This window comes from Mytilus trossulus, chromosome 14, assembly GCF_036588685.1.
Source record: "Mytilus trossulus isolate FHL-02 chromosome 14, PNRI_Mtr1.1.1.hap1, whole genome shotgun sequence".
Lineage (NCBI taxonomy): Eukaryota > Metazoa > Mollusca > Bivalvia > Mytilida > Mytilidae > Mytilus > Mytilus trossulus.
In genome coordinates, this window is record NC_086386.1 from 48,917,715 (window position 1) to 48,932,027 (window position 14,313).

The 14,313-nt window shown below is 31.6% G+C and overlaps 1 protein-coding gene across 1 annotated transcript; it reads right to left on the reverse strand.

The window, feature by feature from the left end:
• Positions 1-688: 688 nt before the first annotated feature.
• LOC134696174 (uncharacterized) lies at positions 689-6,186 on the reverse strand. The gene is made up of 5 exons (XM_063557832.1): positions 5,594-6,186; positions 4,660-4,885; positions 3,755-3,946; positions 2,415-2,684; positions 689-956 (listed from the first exon to the last, which is right to left on the reverse strand). Exons 1-5 carry the CDS (start codon positions 6,158-6,160, stop codon positions 733-735), a joined length of 1,479 nt encoding a protein of 492 aa, XP_063413902.1. The 5' UTR covers positions 6,161-6,186; the 3' UTR covers positions 689-732.
• Positions 6,187-14,313: the final 8,127 nt, after the last annotated feature.

A 14,313-nucleotide genomic window follows, 5' to 3' on the forward strand; every position in this document is an offset into this window, starting at 1 on the left:
CTTGGGACAGACGCAACAATGCAGCGGAATTAAACATGTTTTTTGAGATTTCAAACCACCCCCTAAACTTCTAGACAATATAGAAAGAAACAAACACACAGTAATACTAATGGTAAAACTCATTTTAAAAGTCCGAGTCCGATGTCAGAATAGGTCTCAAAAGGAAATTAACAAATGACAATGATACATAAAACAAAAGACTACTAGCAGTTAATGAGATGCCAGCTCCAGACTTCCTTTAAACTTATTGAAAGATAAGTATTTATCATATGAACATCAAGCACAATTATCTCCCATAAGAGCTCAAGTGTAATACCATCATAAAAGTTATCAAAGGTACCATATATATATATATAAAATATATGAGAAGAACATAACCCGTATCATGTCAACAATTTGTTTATAATAAATATGTTTTTCCCCAAAGCAAATACCCTTTAAACTAATCAATATCAAACCCAAAGTAGGTCATTTTTAATGAACTGACAACAGTATCTAGTAACTACTTAGTATTTCCCTTCTTGATAAGTCTGTTTAAAGGTTTTGAAAGCTTTTGAGGTGAATGCCATGTTTTATGTAAAAATATATGTTTATATAGCGAAATCAGCAAAAAAGGAATAAAAAATATACCAAGAATAACACATCTAACCAACTATTCTGTTTAATCATTTTTAACTCAATAGCTGCCTTAAATCCACCAATGAAATATAAACTTATTTATTGATGTCGTGTCTAATGTTTTTCTGGGAAGTCTAACTTTGCTATCATTTCTTGTATTTTCATCAGTATACTGATAGCTGGACTTTTACTTTCATCACTATTTAAAGATTCACACGAAGAACACAAACGCTTTTGTCTCAATATACAGGGAGCAGACATTTTGCCAGGTCCATAATCGTCAGAGAGGGATACTTCAGGCTGTGTTAATGTTTCCCCTGTTTCTGTTTCAAATGATGCTAAATAAATAAAAGAACAATGCAACAAATTAATATTTACAATTGTAACTTCAAATTCGACGCCTTTAGTTGTATGTTATAAGCGCATGCAAGTTAAAGCCTTTTATAAGTTATCAAACCTCTAACATGGTTTAGGTCGATTGAAAAGTAAACCTTATTTCATTTTCCTGTTACGATTTACACATTAGTGAATTCCTTTATTTTTTCAGCATGGATACTAGTATACAAATCGTCTTTCTTTTCCAACTGTGTCTTTTGTTTTGGATTATAATTATCCACATATATTTTATCTTCAATTCTTTTTGACTTTTGTATTTTGAATTCGAATCTATTAATACATGTATATAAACTCATTAAGATAACAGGATCGATTCACCGTTTCAGAATCTAATTGCAGTCTGGGTAATATTTTAAAAAGCGTACACCAAAACGTTGTTATTGGTTTAGAATGGTATAAACAATGGAACTCCAAACAATGGAGTAACGTTATTTTAATTTGGTGTACGAACAATGAGATAGCCCATAGTCCTTTAGATTATATAATGGCGAATTGTATATGTCTGCTTATAGATTAGCTATATATGTTATAGGTTAAATGCTATTTACTAGATAACGTACTACATAGTTTCTCTTTTCGTTTCTCTTTTCTGCATTATATGCAAAGCAAAGAAAAGCGAAGAAAACTTTTTTTTTGCGGAAAAGTAAAACCAAGGATAAAAAATTAGAATGTTTAATTCATGTGTTATATGTTATTTACTGATATAATATGCGTTATTGGGTAATGAACGTAAACTATCGATGCATGTTGTACCACACGTGTTTAAAAAAATATTGTTTTGGAAAACGACTCATAAAAATTAGCATACATTGATTAATTTAACAATTACTGTCAATAGTTATCATAGGTACCAGGATTAAAATTTAGTTCGCCAGACGCGCGTTTCGTCTACATAAGACTAATTAGTAACGCTCATTTCAAAATATTTACAAAGCCAAACAAGTACAAAGTTGAAGAGCATTGATGATCCAAAATTCCAAAAAGTTGTTCCAAATATGGCTAAGGTAATCTATGCCTGGGATAAGAAAATTCTCAGTTTTTCGAAAATTCAAAGTTTTGTAAACATGAAATTTATACAAATGACCACATTATTGATTTTCATGTCAACACCGAAATGTTGACTACTGGGCTGGTGATACCCTCGGGCACGAAACGTCTACCAACAGTGACATCCACCAAGTGGTGTAAATATTTATCAAAGCAAAGTACACTATATAACACAGTTTTGTGTCTGTACTGAATGACTTGCAAGATAATCATTCACAAATAATATTGTATTGTATCCTGTTGTTTATTGATATAACGTTGAAATTTGACGATGACAAACCTTGTCTTCTTGCTTTATTTGGTATACGTTGTAACATGTGTTTTTTTTATATATTTTCTTTAAATAAACTTACATTTCAATAAGGCAGAAACATGACTCTGATCTGAAAGATCAATCGCACATAAAAGAGCGTCGAACCCATTCTCCCTTGTCTTCAGAATGTCAATAAGTCGGCAAATCCGTTGATCATGAGTCTTAGGCTGTAAAATATATCTTTGCATTTTCAACGACATTACACCAGCGGAAATCAGGTAAGGTAGCAGTGGTACTTCTAACATTTCTTCACACATCATACTGTAGTTTCGTTCAAGCACCATTGTTTTCTTTTCATCAAGAGGTTTACCTATAGTGTTAGATGATGAAATAATAACTTAAAAAGTATACATACAAAACTAAATCATATTAAGAGATACAATGTGATTGTGTTCGATTAATTATCTTATCGAAAAAAGTAAAATCACAAAAATACTGAACTTAGAGGAAAATAAATTCGGAAAGTCCATAATCACATGGCAAAATCAAATAACAAAACGCATTCGATGTACATACGTTTACAATTTGACAATGTATCTTCCTTTGTATTAAACCTACACACTAAACAGTCAGTTTAAAAGCTAATCTGCATTTTTCTCAGACAGCAATTATCTGAAAGACAATAACATAATAAAATTATACATGTCAATTTACCGAAGTTATCTAAAATTTGGAAAGGAAATGGGGAATGTGTCAAAGTGACAGCAACCCGAACATACAGCAGACAACAACCGGAGGCCACAAATGTAGCTAGAAACTCCCGTACCCGTAGGCGTCTTTCAGCTAACTTCTTAATAAATAGGTATACTAGTTCAGTGATAATGGATGTCATATACAAAACTCCGAATTTTACACAAGAAACTAAAATTAAAAATCATACAAGACTGACAAAGGCCAGAGGCTCCTGACTTGGGACAGGCGCAAAAGTACGGCAGGGTTAAACATGTTTATGAGATCTCAACCCTCCCCATATATACCTCTAGCCAATGTAGAAAAGTAAACGTATAACAATACGCACATTACAATTCAGTTCAAGAGAAGCCCGAGTCTGATGCCAGAAGATGTAACAGTAAAACATAAACAAAATGACAATGTTACATACATAACAACAGACTACTAGCAGTTAGCTGACATGCCAGCTCCAGATCTAGAACTCAATTAAACAGATTGAAAGATTATGTCTTCATCTAAGAATATCAGACACAATCCTTCTCGTTAGGGGTTTAATATCATACAATCGTCAAAAATATGAGAAGAACATAACCCGTGTCATGCCAACAACTGTGTTTTAAAAAGATAAATGTGGTGAGTTCCGATGAAAAGATCCTATAAGTGAATCAATATTAAAGCCAAAATATGATCTTGAAATACCATACTTACATTTCAAAATGTCTGGATTTACATTACCACATGCTGTAACTAATGCATGATAGGATGGCGTTTCAGTTTGTGTACTCCATTCCAAAATAATTTGATGCAAACACTCTTCTGCATCCAAATACTCGTCTTCAATATGATTTAGCATGTCTGGTTGTATTCCAAGTTCTCTCCCTATCTGACGGAATTCTTGACCTATTAAACATTATAGACGCATATACACATTATAAGTACTCCATAACTTATCTAATATTTTACTAAAATTTTACTACAAATCTAACAACAGTTACTGAATAAAACATCCACTTAAGTAACTTGCTAACTTGAAATAATGTTTGAAATAAATGCATTGTCAAATAGTGCTGCGAAATTGATATTCGCATCAGACGATCTCTGGTAACTTGGCAATACCACCACATCTTTGTGTTTATCGTTTTATTAGGGGTTTTACAATTTCAGTGACGAAAGCACGAAAATATGTGTTCAGGGAAACCGATCGATTGACTAACAAGCTAGCTTTTCAAGGTTTGTCTGATTCCAAATAATCGTTCTGTGTATTTATATTTTAGAAGTTTTAGAAAAAAAACAATGTAAAGGGACCCACATTTGCTATTCTGGTGTTAGGAAGGGGGAGGGGATTGGGACACGAAGATTTTGAAATGAATATTTTGAATGAGTTGAACTGAAATTAACTATCTTGTACTATGAATACGATAGTACGAAAACGAGTATTCTAAAATACTGATGGAAGCCATTTGCAGGGTAGGCATTGTGTACAAAAAGGATATAGTTATTTTTCTCGGCTTTCAAAAAAAAAGAAAAGAGAACGACAAAAAGTGAAAAAAATCATACGAAACCAATCCCCATGCCCTCCCTTTTAGACTATCAAATGGTCGAGCCCTACTTACCAACAGTCTTTCTTATACTGTCACAAAACTCCTTTAGTTGTGGTGGTAATTTTTTATCCGTTTCTTTAACTTTGCATAGTCCCTCACAAAGCTTGTCGCAAAGGATTTCTGAGCGTTTCTGTGTACATAAAACTTTTGACAATATATCATCAATAGAAGTGATATTATGGTTCATGATTTCGTGGTCTTCTTTGTCTTTGTGGAAACTGTTGATATGCATTTTAACCTGAACAGAATAAAATGTTTTGTCTTTTTTTGGTTATTCGTAATTCAGACCACAAAAGGTCAATAAAAAATTTAAACAAAGATCCAAAAAAGTTTTCTTTTCATTACAGATGTTGAATTATATTGTATAATCTTTGACAAATCATTAGTATGCTTTTAATATCAAAATCTTTATTAAAATATATATAACGTTTAGATATTATATTCACAGAATAAAACAATTTATGAATTTTGAAAATCATATTGAATATGATGCAAAGGTTAATTGACAATCATTAATTTTATAAATATATCGCGTGATGGGACACAAATAAATTTCGATGGTGGCCTCAAATATGTCCTACTGTCTATATACATTTGTAAGTCATTCTTCCAGACGGGACTACTGAATAAAGTGTCGCCCTATGAACACTTATTGGTTGATAAATGACGTATTATGATAATATCTATACGGGTAAAATGAAATTCGAGATTTGTGAAATCCATATAATTGCAGCTTTTGACGAAAGGAAATTTGACAATTTGAAAAAAAAGATATTTGTTAAGTTTGTCATAGAGAAATTTTCCAGAAGCCATGACAGTATAATGTTTCAACATTCCGTAGCTTAATTTGCGACGCTCACTTGAAGCAGGTTCAGAGTATCTAACTTTTACTCTTATATTGTTCGCGATAATTAGTTTCTGCAATAAAAAGAAAAAAAGGAGTTACCTCTTGCATTTGAATCTTTAAATCTATATTTTCTCTCATGATTGACAATTGTTGATCAATAATGTTGCCAAAGACAAAGCTGTCAGAATTTTCAGTATCTGGTGTCGATGGACATCTCAGAGAAGGGTTATTATACTTTTCTTCCGAGATAACTTCTTCGACTTCTTTTCTTTCATCTAAAGTATTCATAAAATCTGACAATAATCCGTCGGATGTATTACAAATGGCACTGTCAGGCAATTTTCCATTTTCGTCCAGAACCTGAACTTCAGACAATACTCGTTCAGAAGAAACGTTGCTGTGGCTGGCTTCAATAAGCTGTTTTTGTTGAACTGTGCATTGACATTCTATAGGCGAATCTGGTGGCGTTATAGATGTACCTTGGTCTTTGCTAATATAGTAGTTGCTGCTGCGTGTGTTTGTTGGACAACTAGATGCTTTGATTGATCTAGATCTTCTTACACGTTTTTCCCTCATTTCAATATATTGGTCAGATGACTTCATGTAGGCATGGATATTTGTTTGCAAAAGATGGAATATCTGCTTTAATGTTTCTTCTTTTGACATTATCGGTTGTAATGGTATATTTTAATCTACTGATAAAGAAAAACACAAATTGATATAACTTTTTTTGTGTAATTAACGTTATATCGTTTATCTAAATTTATATATCAGCCCCTCGAATGTATATGACTTCGATCAAGGTGTACTGCAGAGCCACTGTTAATTATAAAGAGTTTTCAGATATCTAGTGTTACGTCCAGGAAAACACCAAAATGACATTTTTAGGAAACAGATGAGGTAAAAAAGGCCACAGAAAATGTTCCCTTTCTATATCATAAAAAAGAGCGCAAAAGAAACAACAAGCATTGAAGTTATGGTTCGACTGCCTTGATAACCTTTATTTTTCTTTTCTTAATAGCTTTATGAGATTTTGAAAATCGTCTTATTAAAATATCTCAAATAGAATCCCTCCATCAAACGTTAATAAAAACGGAAAACAACACGTTTAATAAATCCATGCGTCCGAAGCGCTTTTCTTGATTTACCTTCATCAGGAACGGTCAAAGTCAAGCATTTGAACTCCGAGGATGTATAAGTACCGGAACCGTTGAAGAGCTATACTACAAAAATACCTAAAATAAATAGCCAAATTCATGTAAAGTCAACTTTTCCTGAGGGAGTTGAAACCTAAGTTTCTTAATAATTTCAAAAGATATAAATTAACAATGTTAGAAAAGTTTGTTAAATCATGTCGGTACCGAAGTACTGACTATTCAGCTGATGATACACTCGGGGACTAACAGTCCACCATCAGAGTAATCAACCCAGTGATGTAAAAAAAAAACCCGATAACAGCACCGTTTAATAATTCCATGCGTCCAAAGCGCTTTTCTTGATTTACCTTCATCAGAAACACTCAAAACCAAACATTTGAAATCCGAGAATGTTTACATTGTAATTACTGTAACCGTTGGAGAGCTGTATTACAAAAATGCAAACATTATTAGCCAAATTCATCTAAAGTCAACTTTGCCTGAGGGGGTTGAAACCTTAGTTTCTTAATAATTTCAAAATTTATAATAGGACATTTTAAAAAAGTTTGTTAAATCATGTCGGTACCGAAGTACTGACTACTGAGCGGATGATATCCTCGTGGACTGATAGTCCACCAGCAGAGGTATAAATAAGTGTCATGCGTTTGAAGAGCATAATAGATTTACATCCATCAGGAGCGTTAATACAGAATATTCATACGACAAGGTTTTACTGACTACTGAGCTGATTATGCCCTCGGGGATTGATAATTATAAGTTTCTAATAACTGCGGTTTGTCAGGAACACATTTAAATTATTTTCTTTAAATAAGATTTGGGTAAAGAAAATCATTAAAATTCTACACTTTCTACCATAAAAAGAGGGGAAACATAAATGAAAAAAGTGATTTCGAGTTACATTAAGATGAACAAACGCTATTTGGGATTTAAAAAATTACCGCCCTGGTTATGGGAATCACAGAAATGTGTGAAAAAAATATAATCAAATTAAGCTTTAACCTATAGAAATGTGACCTGACATTTATATAGATATGTAGTTAGTGTTTGCACATTAAAATGTGTCTGCCGTGCAATGAACACTGCAAGCTTTGGTGACCTTAGCTGTTATTTTTGCAATACAATACAATAATAATTTATTAACGTCTCACCATCAATAATACAGTATACACATTTCACATTATAAAAGTAAACCTTTCTAAAATTATTGATGCCATTTCAAAAGAATTATGAGAGACGGATTAAAAGAAACTAGTATTTACAGATAATAACCGCAATACTACTTTTTTTTCAAATTGCGTACCAATGATTAAAAAGAAGGGTAGATGAAAGAGAGGCAAAGTACATCAAATTGCTATTCAAACTCATTAGCCGCTTATAAACTGTCAGTGTAATGACTAAAAACTGTAATGACTAAAAACAGAAAAAATATTATCAGTTAAAAAAATAACAAAACAAAACATAGGCTTGGAATGGTTAACAGATCCTGATCTTAATCGATAGATGCATCTTTGGATGAGAACTTATGAATTTTTACTTCAAAGGGCTACACGACAGATGCCACATTTGTAGCAGTAACTATTAAATCCGAAGTATTTAATTGCAGTTTCAAGTTTTCTGTGGAGTGTTTTATGGATTTTTTTGTCTTTTCGTAATTATTTGTTGAAGATAAAGGCATTCTTTTTGGTCATAAAAACTTATGACTTACTTATTCAAGAATATAAAACAAATTTAAATTCAAATGATTTTAAATTACATAGACATTTTGTATATTGGAATCGTTCTAAATAATTACAGAATACAAAAAGAAAAAATTCTTTGCTTACATATAAATAATATATATCTGTTTGTAATTGAAGTTATGAGCATGAAAATGAAATAAAGCACTTTTCAGCATAACAAATCTATTGTTAAAAGTATGAACGAAAATGATATAATAATCTAAAAGTTAAAATTACAAAAATTCTCAGAGGAAAATATTATATATTTCGTACATGTAGAACCATTTATATATCAAGAGGAAGTTAACTTCTCATTGGAAATTGGTTTTCAAACATTTAGAAATATTTGAACTAAAATACATCAACGTCTAACAAAACAATGCCATGAAAATTACTTATAAAAAATGAAAAACGGAACACCTAATAAACAGTTTCGTGAGAGGTTTCGCCCCTAATTAAGATCGACCGTTTTAATTTTTTTTTGGGAAACGTTAAATTGAAGTGTTAAATCAGGATTTGTAGCTGCAAGTTGAGTCTTTTATATCTTCACAGGTCAAGGACACAAAAATTATGATAAAAGGGAACAGAGTCAACATTTACAGAATCACAGGATTATTATTATTCTAAACATTTGTGTTTCTTCAGTTACATATTTTGAAATATATCATAAATTTGGTCACTTGTTACATAGTGGGAATCCATACCTCTTGTACACATTTGTGTCTGTAGAAATAAAATATTTGTCTTTGTTTTGCCTAGAAAGTACTTCTCAAATGGACGATTTTTAACTTTGTTTTCTTTATTTTAATCATATTAAATTCTTGTTGTATTGCTATATGGTTTAGACAAGGCAAATGTTTTTGGTTCGCATATAAAAGCTTTTAATTATATATAAAACTTCCCAATTCATTCCTTAGGGTACATTTTGATTTCTTTAATTCAACCATTTTACTATTTGCATTTTGAATATTTTAATTATAGAATACTAAGCATTTTTATCTCATCACTTGAATATAAACGTAAAAAATATTGCTAAATATTTATTAAGAATGTTTAATAATCAATTTGAAGTGATACATTGTCAATTTTGGTCGTGAACACATAAGAAAAATAAAAATAAACAAACAAAAACATAAACAAATACTAATAAAAGGTGAAGACAAAATTTCGTAAAGTTTTATACTATATAATACATACCCGCTGATCAAGTAGTTCAACCCTTCAATAAAAAGGACAAATAAACCTGAATTTTCCCCAAAAATCAATATTAATTCGGTGAATTGAATAGTAACTTACGTACAATATGAACTTTGATATATATAAATATACTAGTATTACGGATGGATATATATAATCAGGAAGTGTTCCTGTTAAATGAAAAGTCCCATCTAAATTATTGAACCTAAACAAAAGATGTAAACTTTCACAATATTTGTTTCCTGATCAAAAGGCCATACTTTGATTTTAAACCATTTAAATGTTTACACTATATTCATCACTGCAGTGTACAGAGATAACATTTAAACGTGTTTGTAAGTGTTTATTATACAGCTACACATGGTAAACATTGTATTGCTTTACACAAAAAAACACGCGTGGGTTGATATTAAAAAGGTATAAGAGAGGCGTATTAACTGATTAATATTATGAACGCTTTCATTATAACACTATTTTATTTATGATATTTACAATATTTATATAGCGCCTTATCTAATTAAAATTACTCTAAGCGCTTCACATAAAAAAATCAATGCAGTTAAAAGTGGTGTTAAACATTAAAACAATCAAATTGAATGCAAAATGAATGAAATAAAATGTTGAACAAATATAAAAAACAAAAGAAACAGAAAAGTTTAGAAAAAAAATCGTATTTAAAAGCCATGTTTTACTAAAACGAAAATATAAAAAGTCATCGTCAGTATAAATAAAGGCAACAGTAGTATACCGATATTCAAAATTCATAGATCGATAGCAAAAAAACAAATCCGGGTCACAAACCAAAACCGAAGGGAACGCATCAAATATAAGAGGAAAATGATGACAAAACCTTAAAATGTAACACACACAGAAACGAACTAAGCTTAAGTTTAAATTACTGAAAGCGAGTCTAAAATGATTGGTTTATATTTTTTTCTTAAAAAATTTGAGTGAGTGTTGACATCTCGCAGGAGCTTTGTCGAAACGTCTTTCTTCATAAAAGTATGTGTTTTATATTCTAATATATGCAAATTGTGATAGATTGTTAAAAAGGTAATATATTTCACCTGTTTGAAGCGAAACAGGAGTATATTTAAAATGGATATATTTTTACAGATAAAACACAACTTTTCCGAGTTTGTCCTACTTTTCGTCCTTTGTAGCTGTATCAAACCTTGAACGTTTACATCAGGTTTTCTTACTTTTAAATATTTGAAGAAAAAAACCGACCTAGTAAATCTTGTATCATAAAAGTTACATTAGCTCGCCAATAGTAACGTTGATAGGCACGAAAACCTTTGCTGAATCTTTCAATACAAAATTAATATGGAAAATATTTACCAAACTAATATGGACACAACTCGTCCACTTCACCATACTGTATGTAGAAAAGGGAAATAAATGACTGTAAAACTTATATATGCCTGCTAACAGGTGCAGCTACGAGAACAGCACTGCATCTTAAAATTGAACTAAATTTAACCTAGGTAACCGGATGTAGTCAGCAATGTTTGCTTTAAGAAAAGAGGGACGAACGATATCAGAGGGACAGTTAAACCCATAGATCGAAAACAAACTGACAACGCAAATGGCTTAAAATGAAAAAAGTCAAATAGACACACAACAGCGCACACGTACATGGACTAGATGACCTCTTTTACGCACATTAGTGAAATAAGATTATAGAATATTCAATTCTGATTTTCAATCTTTTATTTAAATTGTGATTGCTCGGCAAAAGAGAGAAAACAAAAATCTGTTTCTTCTAGATAGGAATTGATGAACAGTTATTTTGATTTTTCATGGTACAAATGTTATTAAAAACGGAAAATTTCCTTCTTTTCTAAAGTTAATACAATAAATAACTTACCAAGTGACTAGAATTTTTCTTGTCTTACGCAACTACAGTAACTTTAAGATTTTATTATACTGGAAGATGATTACTAATGTTTATATATCTCGATTAGTGAGTTTTATGTAGCCTTGTAATTGAACAGTTGGGCGTTGTTATATCTAAACGCATGATAAAGATACATCTGACTTAGATTATTGTAATGCAGTGGTTATGTTACATATTTGTTTTTTTCGTTCATTTTTTGTACATAAATTAAGCCGTTAGTTTTCTCGTTCGAATTGTTTGACATTTTTCATTTAGAGGCCTTTTATAGCTGACTATGCGGTGTGGGCTTTGCTCATTGTCGAAGGCCTTACCGTTACCTATAGTTAATAATTTCTATACCATTTTGTCTGTAATGGAGAGTTGACTCATTGATCAATAGAAATAAGGTACAAATCCTGCAATTATTTGCAGAAAAAAATTAATTGTGGACGGTGATTAAGTAAGATAATGCATATCTTTAGGGTTTCTTGTCGTACAAAACACCTTAATGGTCAGTATTGCCCCCCTCCCCCCACAAAAAAAAGAAGATGTCCCTTTGGTCTGTTTATCAATTGTACAATCCTAACTACACTCAAAGTGCTCTACGACAAGAAAATGAAAATAAAATACGCGTTATCTATAATTCAATAGTTTTCAGTGCGTTTAATTGAAATGTTTTTTTTTTTATCAAACATCAAATTCCCACACACACTATCAACGTTTATAAAATAAACACACTACAATGTGTTTTTAAATTTGTACAGAAAATATCTAAATGGTCAGAATTTATGTTTTTATGTAAGGGTGTATTGTTTTTTATCAATGATTTATAAAGGCGAGTAAGTTGTAGAAGTGATTAATCATGTTGTCAGCTGAAACCAAAATGTTCTATTGCTTTAAAAGGCTAATTATAGATCGGAACCCTATGCCAAAAACATATATAAATATCATTTTTCAGTTCTATTCAGATTTTTTGAAAATATTTTATGGTCGCAATTGCACGAAGTTGTGTTACATAATCGCCATGTCCAAGTAATCTGTAAATTTAAATTGTCGTCGTTTCGATTGTTAAGAAGTTATTATTGCTTCGCTTTAACCAGTCTACGTTACGCCGTTTTTCTATTTTTTTTACAAATACATGTACAGTAATTTGATTGATGTTTAAACCGTACAATGGGCAAGTTCGAGTTGTCTCTATCATTATCTTCTACTTGTTATCCATGCTGTCGTATTGATAAACACCTATTCTTTAACGTGCATCTTCATCTTTATACTGAACGTCTTTTTGTAGACTTTACTTTTGCACAAATAGATGATCATTTTTTTTTCTAATGACTGTTTAATGTTGCTCATTAAGTACAACACCGGTAAAAAGTGACAATCGAGGATAAGAGGATGATAGTGTGGTTATGCCAAATGAACATTTCAGTTCTCATAACAATGGTTCAACGCACTCTTGGTTGAGTCCATAAAAATATTCGAAGGTATGATTTCAACTTCACCATTTCGTAATTTTACAGACACCATCACGAGTTGGTTGAGGAATATGGATTAATCGTTTCACAGATAATATCGGACACGTTCTTATTTCGTAACTACAATCCATTTCCCTTTTCACGAATGTTAAATAATGAATCATACTATTTTTCGGGTATGTAATAACATGATTAACATGACAGGTGCCACATGTGGAGCAGCATCTGATTTCCCTTCCGGGGCACCTGAGATCAGCCCCGGTTTTTGGTAGAGTTCATGTTGCTTAGTATTTAGTTTTCTATATCTATATTTCTACAGACGAGGGTTTAATTGGCGAATTTAGTATAAATAACGGGACTGTTCCTGAACGGTTTCATAAAAAAACAGCAATGACAAATTTTCCTAGAGAAGACTCCTTCCAGAAAACACAGAACATTGTTACGATTTTGATCCGATACAGCAGAATCTGTAACAACATAATCACGATTGAAATCTGACTAGACAAAACCAGATGAGTTTTTCCGAATGATACGGGACGCACCTAACTGTGCTTTGTCAACCTCTCCGATTCGTAGAAATCTGTTACGAACGCATAAAACAGCGTTTAGGCAATAATAGGACATTCAAGATCATTGAGGGCAGTCTTCCGAATTTTTACGTTTCGGGTCTTAGGCAACAACCATTTTCTTATGGGGGGAGGGGGTTTGGGGGGGGGGGGCAAGGATTTTTTGAAAAAAATATTTTGATGGCCTAGCTGACCGAAAAAAAAAAAATATTTTTCACTATAGATGAAAAAAAAATTATGCTGTCATCTGCTTGAAAAAAAATTTGCACTGCTGAATTTGAGAATGGTGAAACTAACAACAGTTGAGACAGTGAAACAGCAGATTATAAACATCTTTCCAGTCTACTGTACAGATTAAGCTAAGATTTATATTTACACCTTATCACTTTTTATATGTTCCTTAAATAGTGTTTGATCCGGAAATATTTAAAAGCATACCAAAATAGCCCGCATATATGTTACTACATTATGAACATACTCAAACCTGCAACTATTATAAACATGAAATGGTCAATTTATAACAGGAATAGATATGGTATCTTTTAAAGCAGTCTTATAAAGTAGCCCTGATTGTGAATGACACAGACTTGTATACCGGTAGTATTATCCGTTTGTATCATTCTTTATACCTCTTTTCAATTGAATGTCAATTATCATAGTTGGAAATAGTGGATGTTTATAACTTAGAGCTACTCACTCTTTGCCTTTACATAAGGCAATGGTGGCCACTTCAATTCCAATATTAAAATTCAAGGACTATTGTACTTATATGATGGACTCAGAGAGTATCATATTAATGTAGGGAGTGGGTTAAAAAAAAAACCAAC